This window comes from Vulpes vulpes, chromosome 2, assembly GCF_048418805.1.
Source record: "Vulpes vulpes isolate BD-2025 chromosome 2, VulVul3, whole genome shotgun sequence".
Classification (NCBI taxonomy): Eukaryota; Metazoa; Chordata; class Mammalia; order Carnivora; family Canidae; genus Vulpes; species Vulpes vulpes.
In genome coordinates this window covers 37,068,356-37,084,912 of record NC_132781.1, presented here as the reverse complement: position 1 = coordinate 37,084,912, position 16,557 = coordinate 37,068,356, and the positions used below count along the sequence as shown (strand labels likewise).

The 16,557-nt window shown below is 42.1% G+C and overlaps 1 protein-coding gene across 9 annotated transcripts in view; it reads right to left on the bottom strand.

Annotated features, from left to right (window-relative positions):
• Positions 1-7,870: 7,870 nt before the first annotated feature.
• Positions 7,871-16,557, bottom strand: part of TADA2A (transcriptional adaptor 2A) — a 51,963-nt gene continuing 43,276 nt past the window's right edge. For 6 of the 9 annotated variants that reach the window (XM_072747667.1, XM_072747665.1, XM_072747669.1 and 3 more), the window contains 5 exons: positions 16,180-16,251; positions 13,031-13,163; positions 12,192-12,235; positions 10,051-10,124; positions 7,871-8,739 (listed from right to left, as the gene is read on the bottom strand). In XM_072747667.1, the coding sequence (XP_072603768.1) occupies positions 8,554-8,739; positions 10,051-10,124; positions 12,192-12,235; positions 13,031-13,163; positions 16,180-16,251 (509 nt within the window). In that variant the 3' untranslated portion in view covers positions 7,871-8,553. The remainder of the gene's footprint in view (positions 8,740-10,050; positions 10,125-12,191; positions 12,236-13,030; positions 13,164-16,179; positions 16,252-16,557) is intronic. The other 3 variants (XM_072747671.1, XM_072747672.1, XM_072747673.1) reach the window with 1 other exon arrangement.

Below are 16,557 nucleotides of genomic sequence, written 5' to 3'. Positions count from 1 at the left end.
CTCAGTGGTTTAGCGCCACCTTCAGCCCAGGGCCTGATCCTGGAGACCTGGGTTCGAGTCCAACGCAGGGGTCCCTGCATGGAGCCTGCTTCTCCCTCTGCCTGTGTCTCTGCCTCTTCTGTGTCTCTCATGAATAAATAAAATCTTTAAAAAAATACTTTGCACAATCTACTACATCAAAGATAAAAAACCTAAACTTACTCAAGGGGAGTAAATGTCCCTGTCAATTCAAGAGCCTGAAGACTTCCCCTCTAGTTATAAATTGCTACTTAGGTCCAGTCAAGCCTCTGACTTTGTAAATGAATGGGGGAAGGGGATAGCAGAAGTTCCCAAATTGGTTAAAAGGCAACATCAAACCTACTGTGTTGCTCACCAGCTCTCTGCTGTCAGATAGTAGCCAATCTGTTACAGGAAGTTGGATGCCTCAAATAATTCACCAGACCTAAGATGTATGCATTGTTGTTGTAAACATATCTTGACTGTGAAGTGTGTCCCTAAAACCCTGGAGCAACGTGTGGTTACATCCTGGGTGCTAATGAGGGGTATCCCCTTTCACCAGAGAGAGCCCCTAAGCTCCAGCGCCTATATCCACCCCGTCTTGCCACATCTGCTGGAAATCCATGGCTCGCTTTTTTATTCCTCTCTTAGTTTCCATGGAGACCCAACAGTTTACTTTTTCCCCCCAACTCTAAGCCATGGTTATTTTTAACTGTAAAACTCTGAGCCAGGTCACAGCTGGGATCTGGAAGATGCAATGACGTCTATAGCCACCCTTCTCTCCCACAGACGCCTTCTTTTCTGCAGTTGCTGGGGGCGGAGGCACTCCTGGGAGATTTTGCTCTCAAAAGCATTTTGCTTTGCATCATGAAGTTAAACCTATGCCGACTTAGATCTGACAGGTGTCCCAAATCTGAAAACATGCATGCCCAAAACAAGGCAAAGATTTTCGTGGGGAGGAGGGAGGAGGGCTGCCAGGTAAGCCTGACGTTGCTGTCACGAATCTGTAGCTAGAACTTAGGTAAATACCCTTTGGTAAAAATACATCAAAGTGGAGATGCCTGGGTGGCTCAGTGGTTGAGCGCCTGCCCTCACTCCCAGGGCGTGATTCTGGGGTCCAGGGATCAAGTCCCACATCGGGCTCCCTGCATGAAGTCTGCTTCTCCCTCTGCCTGTATCTCTGCCGCTCTCCCTCTGTGTCTCTCATGAATGAATGAATACATAAAATCTTTATATATAATATATATATCGGGATCCCTGGGTGGCGCAGCGGTTTGGCGCCTGCCTTTGGCCCAGGGCATGATCCTGGAGACCCGGGATCGAATCCCACATCGGGCTCCCGGTGCATGGAGCCTGTTTCTCCCTCTGCCTCTCTCTCTCTCTCTCTCTCTCTCTCTGTGACTATCATAAATAAAAATTAAAAAAAAAATTATAAAAAAAAATATATATATATATCAAATATATATATGTATAGATATATATATCAAAGTGCTATCCTCTAGGGGAAAAAATAAAGTAAAGGCTCTGGCTCCTGCCCCCCAGTGGAGTGGGTTTTTCTGCTGTGGCTTGCCCTTGGTTAAAAAGGGGCTCCTATGGGCACCTAGGTGGCACAGTTAAGTGTCTGCCTTCAGCTCAGGTCATAGTCTCAGGGTCCTGGGATCAAACCTCACGTTGGGCTCCCTGCTCAGTGGGGACTCTGCTTCTTTCTCTCCTTCTGCTCCTCTCCCCCACCGCCCGTTCATGTTCCTTCTCTCTCTCTCTCTCTCAAATAAATAATCAAAAATAAATAAATATCTTAAAAAAAAAAGAGGTTCCTATACAAGATATTGTATGGAAAAGATGTTCTACCTCTCCAAAGAGACAGCATATTCCCATGGGGCCAGGGTTGGTACCATGCTGCCCCCTCCTCCTCTACAGAGAATTCGAATCAGTCCACTCATCGCTAAGGCCTCTGGTACCTGGGAGCTAGGGTCTTTATGGCATTTCTGAGTTTTTCACTCCTTTTCAATATTTTTTTTGGGAAAAAGCTATTGAATAACCCTGGAAATTGCCCTCTACATCTTAGACAACATCCTAAGATTGAAAATGGAAATAAAACCTAAGACACTTAGCCCCAGTTTGATCTGTCTTCTCACAGGGAACACTGATTGGGAACATTAAATTTAAGCTCCACAGTGCAGGTTCCATTAATTTTTTATTTCTTAATAATTTTTTATGTTTTTAAGGAATTCCCTAAATGAAGGGTGGTAATAGGGAAAAACCCAAATCAGGAGTTATCTATTGTTTAATGGGAGAAAGAGGTTAGGACACTGTAATTTCAGAAACAGAGTATATATACTTGGCAGACAGCTCTCCAAGGAGAAGAGAAATGTATTAGAAGTGTCATGAGTTGGCACTTCGCTGTCAGTTCACCAAAGAAGGGTGATGACAGCGTTTCAGCATTTTTACTTTGATTAACAAAGTGCTGGTTTCTTAAAACAACTATGAGGTCTTCTCCCTTCCACACTTCCTAAGACGCTACTTCTGTTCAACATAACTCTGGACCAAGGCAGGATTATTAGCAAGCCACCTGGAAGCTTTCTGCCACAGGAGACCTCAGGGGAAACCAGCACAAGCTGAAAAAAAAGTGTTGCTTGGTTAAGAATGAGAGATTAATTCAACCAAATAATTAGTGTGGTGCCACAGAAGTCTACCTCCTGTGCTCCAAAGTAGAAAACCAGTGCATCAGACTTAATTATCCAGCACTGAAAGACATATAACAGGTCTGGGCTGGCAAAGGTAACCACAGGGTTTGCAAAGACAAAGGGAGGTACATCTATTAAATCAATTTTTTTTTGTAGGTCTCAGTTTGGGGTTTTAAACCTTTTAATGGTCACTTTCTAAATTCTTGTCTCAATTTTCTCATTATTCCTACTCCTTACTGGGAAGAGGATCCAGTACACAATAAAAAAAAAAGAAAGAAACTCATCCTGACAAAGGAATTTTAATGTCAGATTTAAGACATTCACCCTTTCCTTAAATAACTTTTTTAAGATTTTATTTATTTGTGAGAGAGAGAGAGAGAGAGAGAGAGGCAGAGAGAGAAGCAGGCTCCCTGCAGGGAGCCTGACATGGGACTCGATCCCAGGTCTCCAGGATCAGGTCCTGGGCTGAAGGCAGTACTAAACTACTGAGCCACCTGGGCTGCCCTGTTTCTTGACTTGGAGGCCTGGTCAGTCAAATCAAAGAGCAGTTGATACTCTTATCATGGCACATCTCAACTGACAGAAGCCAATGCAGTAGGCAAAACTCAACAGAAAAAGAACTCCTCTCCATTAGATTTAGAATTTGGCCTTCCAGGGGTGCCTGGGTGGCTCAGCGGTTAAGCGTCTGCCTTTTGGCTCAGGTCATGATCCTGGAGTCCCGGGATCAAGTCCCACATCGGGCTCCCTGCATGGAGCCTGCTTCTCCCTCTGTCTCTACCCCTGTCTCTCTGTGTGTCTCATGAATAAATAAAAGATTTTAAGATTTTTAAGATTTTATTTATTCATGAGAGACATAGAGACAGAGGAAGAGACACAGGGAGAAGCAGGCTCCATGCAGGGAGCCCGATGTGGGATCGATCCCGGGACTCCAGGATCATGACCTGAGCCAAAAGGCAGACGCTTAACCGCTGAGCCACCCAGGCACCCCAAATCTTCAAAAAAAAAAAAAAAAGAAGAAGAAGAAGAAGAAGAAGAAGAAGAAGAAGAAGAAGAAGAAGAAGAAGAAGAAGAAGAAGAAGAAAGAAAGAAAGAAAGAAAGAAACTGGGCTTCCAGACTTCTCAAATTATTCACCTGTCCCCACTTCCCAGCCCCCAACCCCTCAAAAGCAGCAAACTAAGTTCTGGTACATACTTCATGGATAGGCTACCTAGATTCCAAAATACTAAATGCTCACTTACTGTTTTTGCAAATTAAGTGCCTAAGTCGGCGTGCCCATTACTATCCTATCCAGGCTGCTCTGACCCTGTTTACAATTAAAGATCCTCCTCAATTCTCACTTACACTGCACTCAGAAGAGCTGGTTATTGTGCCTGATTGAAAAGAAATTCTTTCTACACGAGGCTACAGCCATGGCAGTGTCCCGCTGTACCACAGATGGTCCTTCCTGGTGGATCATATGGAAGTTAACCACATCTGGCTAAGCAAACTGGAAAGGAAAGCAAAACTTCCAGATCAGTCAGTGCTTCCTGAACCAAACTTGAATTTTTAGAAATTCAAACAAGTGAAAACAAACAGGTCCGTATAAGTTGTGGGAACTTTTATTTATTTATTTATTTATTTATTTTTTTTTTTTAAATTTTTATTCATTTATGATAGTCACAGAGAGAGAGAGAGAGGGAGAGAGGCAGAGACACAGGCAGAGGGAGAAGCAGGCTCCATGCACCGGGAGCCCGACGTGGGATTCGATCCCGGGTCTCCAGGATAGGCCCTGGGCCAAAGGCAGGCGCCAAACCGCTGCGCCACCCAGGGATCCCCCGGAACTTTTCTTTTAAAAGATTATTTATTTGACAGAGAGAAAGCACAAGCAGGGGGAGCAGCAGGCAGAGGCAGGGGGAGAAGCAGGCCCCCTGCTGAGCAGAGAGCTCAATGCAGGGCTCGATCCCAAGACCCTGGGATCATGACCGGAGCAGGAGGCAGACTAAGCCACCCAGGTGCCCCCGTGGGAAGGCTTTTTGTGTTAACAATAATACAGTGCATATTTAGGAGGTACCCACAAGGACATCCTTAAAACTTGATAGTGCTACTTAGAACACATTACCATTCTCCTGCCCAGAGATAAGTGGAAGAGTGTTACAAACCAGTTTTGTCAAGCTTCTTTACAATTTGGGGTTCTTTTTTAGTTTGAGAGTGAGCGAGAGAAAGTATGAGCCGGGGGAGAGGCAGATGAAGAGGGAAAAGCAGACTTCCTGCTGAGCAGGGAGCCCATTGTAGGGCTTGATCCCAGGACCCTGAAATCATGACTTGAGCCGAAGGCAGATGCTTAACCGACTGAGCCATCCAGGCACCCTTGGGTCTGATTCTTTACACTGGAAATTTTAGTTCTCTTTATTACCTATCGACATATTTCCTAAAGCTAGAGTGACTTATCAACTGGAATTTTGTTGTTGTTGATGAATGTCATTGGTCTTCTCCCCTTTCTGGCTAACCACAAGCTGGTTTCATGATTCAAAATTGGGAAGCTTGTTCTTATCTCACAGCAAGGACTGGTTAGTTAGCTGATTTCAGATTTAAATGGGCGTGGGAGGGGAGGAGTTGGGGACCTGTAAACAAGGATGAAAACTGGAACCCAAAACGGAGATAAACCATGGAGTTAGTTGGTCTCAAGAAAGACAGTCTAGGGGCACCTGGGTGGTTCAGTTGGTTAAGTGACTCTTGATTTTGGCTCAGGTCATGATCTCAGGGTCCTGGGATTGAGCCCCATCTCAGGCTCTATGCTCAGCGTGGAGTCAGCCTTGTCCATCTCCCTCTGCTCCTCCTCCCACCCCCACTCCCCCCACTCCAATGCTTCCTCTCTAAAATAAAATCTTAAAAACAAAACAAAACAGTCTAGATCTTTGAGCATGCAAAGGGTCAGGACATGGAAAGAAATTTGATCTCTAGGGATGTCTGGGTGCTGGGTGCCTCAGCAGTTGAGCATCTGCCTTTGGCTCAGGGCCAAAGGCAGTGATCCCAGAGTCCCAGAATCGAGTCCCGCATCAAGTTCTTTGCATGGAGCCTGCTTCTCCTCCTTCTTCCTATGTCTCTGCCTGTGTCTCTCATGAATAGATAAAATCTTCAAAAAAAAAAATAAATAAATTTGATCTCTATTTTCTACCACTGGCAGAGAGAAGGACATGCCTAAAATTCCAGAAGAAACCTTGAAATTTAAATTACAATAAAAATTTCGAACAGTAAAGTCTTTATTAATATCAATTAGTTTGAATAAGTGCTCCCTCTTTGGAATGATATGGACTAAGAGAGACCTTGATTAGTGTAGTTGGTTTATAGCCAACTTTGTCTAGCAGCAAAGGGGAGGGATGGAATATGCTTTTAAGGCCCTGCCAGCCCTGAATTTTTAGTAAAAAGAAAGGCCTTCCTTTGTGATATGAACAGGGAAGGAAATAATGTATTTAAGTCAGCCACATCAAATATCAGCAAGTGCTTTTCTATTATAAGCACAAAATGATGGCAAATCAGTGACTGGTGAGTAGCCCTTACCCAAAATATGGCCTGACCTCTGAGAAACCTACCAGGGATTCTAGGTCATAAATTTTATACAGTTGGGTTTACCACAGTCATAATCCTACTCCCTAAACTATAGTCATTTGAAATGACAGGCTTATTTCTCAATCAGTATTTTCAACCAGGCCATTTTCCTCTCTAATCTAGATCCTCACCCCTACTCCCATCAGTTTTTTCAGAGTTTGACTGGTTCCAAGGTTTCTATCAGACTGTCTTCCCATCCTCCCACTCCTAACTACCCCAGCTGCCCCTTGTGTCCTTGCCAACTGAACCTCTTGGCATCATTTTCCTCACTCCCACTGCTACCTCCACATCATCCTCCACCTACTATGTCTGCAATAGTCTACTTCCATCTGCCACTTTCTCTCTCTCTCAATCCTATTGCCTCAAGTGCTCACCTCTCCCAGGGAGCCTTCCTTCATCAAGACTAAGGCCTCTACAACAGACACCACCTAACCCTGATGTCTAATCTATTCCCAATTTTTTTTTTAAGATTTTATTTATTCATAGAGTAAAAGAGAGAGACAGAGAGAGAGAGAGAGAGAGAGAGACAGAACAGGGCAGAGGGAAAAGCAGGCTCCATGCAGGGAGCCCGATGCGGAACTCAATTCTGGGACTCCAGGGTCACACCCTTGGCTGAAGGCAGGTACTAAACCACTAAGTCACCCAGGGATCCCCTTTCCCAAATTTTTAGAACAGGAACTACCTTTCAGGAACAAGAGGCAATCCCTTTATAATCAAGTAGGGGTGATGGTGGTGGCAGAGCACAATTTCAAAGAGATACGATAATGCAAAGAAAAGATGGCATTTCCACAAGCCACCCTTTTTCAAGATTAAAGTCTTCTAATTCCCTCAGATCCTAAGAGTTTCCTTTTCATTTGCAACCCCAGATAAGCATGCTTGCTTTTTATTTAAGATTTTATTTATTTATTCATGAGAGACACACAGACAGAGGCAGACATAGGCAGAGGGAGAAGCAGGCTCCATGCAGGAAGCTGGATGTGGGACCTGATCCCTGAACCCCAGGATCACTCCCTGAACCAAAGGCAGACACTCAACCACTGAGCCACCCAGGCACCCCTAAGCATGCATATTTAAATGAGGCAAAAAGTTTGAACAAATACTTCCAACAAAGCCTATAATATTTTAATTAGATATGTTGAATGTTGAAAGAATTAAAGAATCACTCAGCTCCTGGAGGCAATTTATACAATTTTGAAGTTATTTCTATATACAGTTTTGTTTCTAACAGAAACGGGATAACCGTGACTTTGCATTTAGTTTAATTGTGGAATGGTTTGAGGATCAAGTTTCAGACATGGTGGGGTTACTCACCCTCATATCTAGTGAGTCCCATATATGAAACTGCTTTACTTTTGTTTTAAAAGTAGCTTTTATTCCAGGCTAACCTGTTACCATTAAGAAATTATGGTTCAGGTCTTAATCCAAGCAAAGCCGAGGTTAGTTGTGTCATCTCCATCCTCAGGGGCCTGGTATTCTGGGAAACCCAGGGTAAGGACAGGGTGACTCCAGGACACACGTTAGCAGAGACAGCGCAGCATGATGAGGCGGGCATTCGACACCCTAAGTGTGCTTTAGTTACCAGAATACTTGACACACCCACAAATTAAGTAGCAAAACATTTTAATCCATTAATTCTAAAAATAACAGAGACATTTTATATCCGGTGCCACCTCCTCAAAAATCTGCAGATTCGACAGTCAGACTGCAAAGTACAAAGCCAGACATTAAAGGGAAAGACATAATTTGGGACGAGACCATCAGGGAGAGATTTTCCTCCCATTTGCTCATAAACGTAAGCTGTCAGTTTAAAAAAATCCTCAGAAGGAGAGAGAGAGCTTTCTCATGCTCTATAACCCTTTTCTTTATTTTAGATCTTTCCATAACATTTGAAGGCAAAACATATAATGAGAAAACCAGCCTCCCAAGTACAAAGATGTGAGCCGGACTCCCAGGACTAAAGATTGGTTCAAGTTCTATTTCTACCAACACTCTGATGTGAGGTACTATGGTTCTTGTTTTAGTTACAAGAGGTGTTGAGAATAAAGGCCCACTCACATTTAATAATAGCTTATCTAGCACATAACTGCCGCACAACACCAACAACAGAAGTGTTTTAAAGTGGGGTGGAGAAGAAAGTAGATGTTAATACAACTTAGGGTTCCCTTTGTCCTTCCTCTTTTTACAACAAGAATTCAGCTCAGAAATGAAATTCTCCAGAATGCCCATGCTGTTGTTTGGCCCAGCACATTCCAAACTTGTGATTTCTGATCCCAAGCCCTCAGAGCCTTAGGCTTTAGTGATGTATCCTTCTCGGATGAGGAAATCATAGATTTTCCGGGTTTTGTTCACATCTATCTTGATGAGTGCTCTCGCCTGTGCCAGTCTTAAGCCTCCTTGCTTGTTACATTCGTTCAACAGAGCAGATTTGTATTCTAAATAGGCTCCTGGGACCAACCTCACCATCTGACAGAGCTGCAAGACACGGCAAATTTAATAAACATTAACATCTGTCATTCTCATAATTTAATCCAGTAGGTATAGCCAAAATAAAATTTAAAAAGTGACATCAACCTCCAACTATTTATAGGAGCTGCTGGGTGGCTGGACCACATTCCATTTAGTCTCTTCCTTGGAGAGAATATTCCCTGACAACAGACACTTAGGAAGAGAAAACCAGAGTCTGATGCTGGGAGGGACTTTAGCACGTGTCAGCTGGCTCACCTGGGTTTGTCAAGGAGCACAAGTATGTGTCCTGAGCAGCAGCCTGGGTCCACAGAGCTCTCAGCCCAGCACATTCCAACATAGCCAGTCACGGAAGAGCCACAGGGCATAGTAGGGGCGGGGGTGCAGATACTCAGATTCCCAAGTGTGAATCACATTTTTTAGTATCAGCATAAAGTAGCTGTCACTGCTTTTGTGATTACATTTCCTACTTTGGAGGAGGAGGAGATACAGAGACCTCATGAAGAGGCTACTTCAGCTGCTAAAAATCTAGAAAGCTGGCTCAATCCCAGTCCACCTGCCATGGCACCCCACAGCAATGAGCAGCGTGAGGTCACTGTTTGTGGGTAAGGATAAATACTGCTTGAAACTCTGGGCCACTTAATACTTGACTCAGAAAGGCCCGTGACCTTCATCAGCAATAGTAGTTCCCCAACTGTTTCCTGGGGGAACAGTAAATAAAAGACTAAAACAGCCCCTACTCCATGACTCCCCTTACTGTCTGACCTACTAATGATATGGAGTGGCAGATGGGAAGATTGATCTTGGGAATCGTAAAAGGAGCACATGAAGAACAGAAGACGGTTGCTCTTTTGGAATGGACTTCAGATCTATGCACATTTTTTTTTTAAATGCTTGAGGATGACCCTTTTGAGGCAGCCAAAAGTAGTATGAAGACAAGTCTGATGATTTTAGTGGAAAAGAAAAGTAGGTCATGGCGTTTTTAATCAACATTAGTATATGACTATATGTGATGATAAAGTCCTTTCTTCATGACTTACATGTATGCTATGGAGACAATTCTAAAAATCTTTTAAGTCATGGTTATATTGTTGGAATAATGTAGAGCTTATCAAAGTGACCATTCTAACAGGAAATGACCATTTTCATATATGAGATACTGTAGGTTTATAAATTTATAATTTCATTCACATAAAGCACTTAGTACTAAGTATCTGGTATATGGTAATGCTCAATAAATGATAGCTGCCATTATTTAGATTTATAAATACTAATCATTCTAATCTCTCTCCTCTAGCTCCCCCCCCCCTTTTTTTTTACCTCCTTTTCTTTTTCATTCAGCTTCTCTGTGCCAGGAAGGCCAGTGAGGTTCAAGGGTGGTGCACTTCGTCTACCTACAGACACAGAAAAAGGTATGTATTTCATAGGAGTGACAAATCCTCAAGTGTGAAGTAACACAGTCTACTGCAGCCAGGCTAGTTACATGGTCACCACGCCCAGCTGTAAGAAATCTCTACCCATCACCCCAGGCCTCAGTCCAGTTGGCAACATGGGGACCCCAATGTTCACCTGAAATTACTAGTGGTAATTCATGTGCCCTTTGCTCTGCTAAAATACACAATCACATATACCTTAGCAACCCAGTTGCTACTCTTTACGACCCACTAAGATTCTAAATTCTAAAGCCCAGATGTCACCCAGTGAAGAAAGGTCATATGCTACCAATCCTGACAGCTGATGAATGGAAATAACAAGTCCACAGGAGAGACACTTCCCAGCCCTCACCACTCTGCCAGGAGCAGGAGGCAAACACGGTAATTAAACACATACCATTTGCCTTCAGATCAAAGGCAGACTGTTAGGCCAGCAAAAGGCCCTTCTTATTTATTATGTGAGGGAATATCTGTTCCTTCCAAAGTAGCCTGTTTACCTGAAAGATCCACTTAGAGGAACAATGAGCCATTATATGGCAAACCAGAAGCTGAGGTGTACTCACATACTAAGAAAGAAACCCAAGCATGAGGTCACTGCTCAGGATGGGAAGTTTGATACACAAAATTTTTTGCTTTGGTTTTGAATGTATATTTGGAGTTAGTGTTCAGTTGGGAGATAGGTGGGCTGAGTTAGGCAAAAGAAGATGTAGAATCATTTTTAACAAGTTTCATGGGGGTTGCCTTTCAGGGGGTGGAGAGAAATAGGGAGGGACTGTTACAGGCTGCTCTGCTAGAAAACAGCTTCTCTGTAGAATCAATAAAGGGATAAGGGCTTTTCCATAGACAATAGGTCTGGCCTTCCTCTAAATGCTCAAAAAGCGAGACTAAAATCATTTGGTATCTCACCAAAGTTACCAGAGGCTAGGTTGTAACAAATGATCCAGGATTGCTACTTTGCAGTGCCTGAGGAGTAGCTGAGAACAGGAGGAGGAGGGAGGGGTCTCCTCAACCTAAATACAGGGGATGAGAAAGGCTAACACCTGCTGAGGAAGCCACAAAGAATAAATGAGTAGAGATGGTTCAGAAAACACAAGTACCATTATTAGTTATCACTGTTACTATATTTGTTATTCTATTTCTGTATTTAGACTCGGGGTGCAGAGTTAGAAGTAAGTAACTTGTAAAATAAAGTTTGGATTTAGCTGTCCTGACCACTCTCTAAAAGACTTTTTCTCTTTTAAGTATTAAGAAATAACCACCTGAAACAAAGGAATCATTTTTAAAAAAAGTATTCCTTACTAAAGTAGCCTTCTCTGAGCCCTGTCTAGATGCTGAATCTGAGAGATTTTGAATGGGATCACAAAGTTTATTTTTTCAAGTTTCCAAAGAATGGTAAAACTGCAAGTGGGTCACCTTTTTCACTAGGCCAGTCTCTACAGGGGAGTGGTCTGTATGTTCTGATATGGGAAAGTGGCTAATCTAGCATATGGAGCAGGGATGAATAATAACTGGCAAAGAAATACAACAATTTTGGATCAGAGCTCTATAACTCACACCACCTCAAATTACCATTCATTGATTATCAAGCATCAAGGATTGCCAGATAACATATGACTTCAGCTGGCTCTGAAAACTAACTTCAAAATAAAGGGCATACCCAAACAGGTAATAATAACAGAAATACCTCAAGTCTCTAACTTATAAAGAAATCCTTATCTTTCTGCTTAGGATACAAAGGCTTTAATTTATCCTGTGAGACAAATCTCAAAATCTGTGGTAAATACAACCACAATAAACTGCTCATTGGTAAAAAAGAAAACACCTCTCTGGAGCTCTTTCTTCCCTGTCTCTGAACTCAAACCCTGATGATAATCCCTATCTGGCCATGATGATTCTGAAAACTTGCTGAGGTTTACATACTGGGATACACTTACTTACCTGCTCTGCCTAAGCACTCTGCTCCCACAAGGGGAAGGAACTACTGAAAATGTGATAATCAAGACTTGCTCTAGCCTGAAAAATAATTACCTGAATTTGAAGCCATCGGAACAGAAGGGCTCAGGCCAGAATCACTAAAACAAAGAAGAGGAATTTAAAACTTATGTCACACCAAAGAAGGCCATTTCCAAAAGCCCATGTGGGACTGGGTGTCATTTATCCAGTTGGTTACTTTAAAGGGATGCAGAGATAGATGGCACTGTTTTATAGGATACCCTGCTATACTAACCAGGAAGTGTCATCTGTAATATGGCGTGTAAGAAATCACTTGGATTTGTTAAGAAGAGCTCTTTTTTTTTTTTTTTAAGAAGTGCTCTTAATCTGGAACATCCATGGAGACTAAGGACAGGGACATGATTTGCCAATTGAAATAGTTCTAATAGATAATGGCGGGGAGAGAGGAAACATGGGGAGGAGTTTACTAATTTTTTAAAATATTTTATTTATTTATTTGAAAGAGAGAGAGAGAGAGAGAGAGAGAGAGAGAGAGCACAAGCGGCAAAGAAGAGCAGGGGGAGAGGAGAAGCAAACTCCCTGTTAAGCAGGGAGCCCAACCCAGGGCTCAATCCCAGGACCCAGAGATCATGATCTGAGCCAAAGGCAGATGCTCAACTTGAGGCACCCTGCAATTTACTCATTTTTAAAAAGAAGATCAAAGTTAGCAAAGAAGGCCAGCTATGTTTCTCAAAACTGTCAGTACCACAGTGTTTCTGAGATAAGACTGCTAAAATTAGAATTTGGAGTTTTTCTAGTTATCCAATCATTAATACTCTGCCATGTGGGTAGGGTACCCATGGAAATGTCTGAAACTACATGGAAAAGCCAAAGCATCTAAGAAAATGCTTATCCTCCCTGTACTAATTACTCACATGTCAGCTTGCCGGCGGAGCCACTGCTGGCAAGCACTGCTGTCCTGGATGTACTGGAGAACTTCAGAGAGCATGGTGCGTTTAAGGCGCTCCTCCTCTCGAGTCTTCTTGAGGTGGTCATAGGTTCTGGCACCTGAGTGTAGATAACAGCATGACTGCCAATGACAACACAGCAGAGCTAACTGAAGGGCTTTCTAACTGACCAGCAATTCGCCTTTTTGGGGTTTCCTTTGTAAAACTGCTTCCCTGGCACCTGGGTGGCATAGTCAGGTAATCTTGACTTTGGCTCAAGTTAAGATCACAGGGTCACAGGATTGAGCCCCATGTGGGACTCTGCACTCGATAGGGAGTCTGCTTGAGATTCTCTCTCTCTCCCTCGATTGCTCTCACTCTCTCTAAAATAAATCCTTAAAAAGATAAAACACAATGGAATTGGGATGCCTGGGTGGCTCACAGCCGTTGAGCAGCTGCCTTCCGCCCAGGGATCAAGTCCCACATCGGGCTCCTTACATGAAGCCTGCTTCTCTCTCTGCCTATCTCTCTCTCTCTCTCTGTGGGTTTCTCATGAATAAATAAAAAAAAAAAAAAAAAAAAAAAAAAACAACCACACACACAATGGAATTGACAATTATTCTTCTCTTTCAACCACTGGGTACAGCTGTGCAATATGGCTACAGATACTTGCACTAACTCTCCAGGTCACTCATGTGGGTATAGGTGATTTTTTGTTTTTTTAAAAGATTTTATTTATTTATTCATGAGAGACAGAGAGAGAGGCAGAGACATAGGTAGAGGAAGGAGCAGGCTCCCTGCAGGGAGCCTGATGTAGGACTGGATCCCAGGATTCCAGGATCACAACCTGAGCCAAAGGCAGAACCACTGAACCACCCAGGCACCCAAAAATATTTTATTTTTTTTTAAAGGTTTATTTATTGAGAGACAGAGAGAGAGAGAGAGCATGAACAGGGGGAGGGGCAGTGTAAGAGAATCTCAAGCAGGCTCCACACTGAGCATAGAGCCCCATGCCAGGCTTGATCCCATAACCATGAGATCATGACCTGAGCTGAAATCAAGGTCTGATGCTTAACTGACTGAGCCACCCAGGTGCCCCCATTTATTTATTTAAGAGAGAGAAAGAAAGATTGAGGATAGGGGGAGGACCAGAGAGGGAGGGAGAAAGAAACTCAAGCAGACCCTGCACTGAGGGAGGAAGGTAGACAGAGGGCTCTATCTCAAGACCCTGAGATCACAACCCTAGCTGAAACCAAGAGTTGTATATTCAACCAACTGAGCCAACCAGGTGCCCCTCATAATTATTTTTTTAAGAGCAACACGATTTCCCCTAGTTTGAAATCCCTTTTTTGACAAGAAATGATTATTATTTGTATTCTCTTTCTAGCTTTAAGAAATTTGGGAGCAAAAGCCCTAAAACAGAAAAGTACCAAAAAAGTTAAGAGTCACTCATGATTCTATCCCCAAAAAGTAACTAACTCTTAATACTGTCATATTTGCTTCCTATTTTTTTGTTTTTCAAAAGTTACACAAGTGCTATATACATATATCCTCTTCTTTAAAAACCAATTAAAATTACAAACAAAAACAAGTTCTAAAATAAATAAACAAATAAAAATAAATAAATAAAAATAAAAACAAGTTCTCATTGACTAGCACTATTCCTTTCCCCTCTTTCTTAGACACAACCAGTATCAGGTAATCAAAACCTGGTATGAGTGTCTTGTTAAACAAAGGTTGCATGGTATCTTCACGTTAACAAAGGTGTACAAGTTCCAAAGTACCACACCAATGAGTTTCAAACCATGGTACATAAAGTCCTAAGATACAATGAAAATACCTCATGGGTTACTGTGAAGAACAAAGGTACCACCATGTACTGATGGTTCTGGGTTCTATGTATGACCTGAACCATCAAACTTCAAAGTAGTTCCACTTTCATCTTACTTATAGATTAGGGCTCTATGTAAAATTTCATTTTGAAATGGCTTCATTAAAAATAATCATTACATTATTTATTTTTTATTTTTTTTTTTTTAAGAATCATTACATTAGATTGAACTTACACCACCCAACAAGGCTACTCCCCATGGGTAGTAGGTGATAGCTTTCAACCAACAGGAAGGAGGGAATGCTAAATATCTTTCCAATAAAACAAGAGAAACCACCACTTACTGAGCATTTACCCATTGCCAGGGACTGTGCTGTTTTTATGCATTATCTCTAACTTAATCATTTTACTAACTCTATGAGACTTGGAAAATTGCAACTTGAACAGAATTACAAATCTCGTAAATAGGAGAGTCAGAATTCAAACCCAACCTGCCCAAGTCTAGACCTCAAGCTCTTAACTACTCTAATACACTGCTGTCTTTTATGACCTGGCTCTATTACAAGTATCTCTTTAGCCATTTCAAGCCTTAATTTCTTCATTACACAGAAATAACAATGTCTATCTCAAGTTTGTTATGAGAATCAAATTATAACATTCAGGGGAAATGCTAAGTGTTGGGCCTGGTGTATGGTAAATTACTATCTAGATGTTAGCTGCTATTAATATAATTATTACTACCTCAAGTAACTGGGATGCAAGCACATAGAGCCATTTGAAGCTTGGTTAATACAAATGATCAGGGCAGCCCCAGCGGCGCAGTGGTTTACCACCACCTGCAGCCTGGGGTGTGATTCTGGAGACCTGGGATCGAGTCCCACATCGGGTTTCCTGCATGGAGCCTGCTTCTCCCTCTGCCTGTGTCTCTGCCTCTCTCTCTCTCTGAATAAAAAAATAAATAAATCTTAAAAAAAAATACAAACGATCAGACCATGCATCACAAAATTTTAAAAGACTGAGGCTAAAAATTAGAACACAAAATCCTTTTTTGGGGGGGGGGGGCACAGCAGATTCTCAAATCTAAAGGAGCACCTCTCTTTTGTCATCACTCTTATTTTACTTGAGATGATCCATATAATGGAATTTATAAGAATTAAACAGATGAGACTTTACCGGAAAGATCACTCATTCCCAAAAGGGAAAGCTTGTTTTAAAAAAACCCACATCACTTCAAACAGAGACTTCCTCTTTGTGTTTAGAAGAGACTTGCCCCCCAAACAATGTGTAGCTTAATAAGCACACTTACTACAAAAATTGGTGATGCCTGCTGTCCTGTATTCCTGGAGCCTCTTGATTTCCCTTCGGAGTTCAAATTCCACTGTTTATCCCAAAAAGAATGAAGGAGAAAAATTGGAAAAACAAAATCATCATCAATAAGCACTGGTGCTATTGAGTATTTTCAGTAATACTGCCTTATACAAAAGACAGGGCAATTCCATGTGAGGAATCCTATTATGTTAGTGACATCTCATTAGAAATTTTACTCAAGAACTGAGAAAAATCTACTCTAGCCATCTTTTCGCTGCCATCTCCAACTGGAAAAAGCAGCTGGAATTGTCTCCCAGAAAACATACAGTAAACTGGCTGAGTTCATTTAGCTATAGAAGTAACAAATATAATTTTC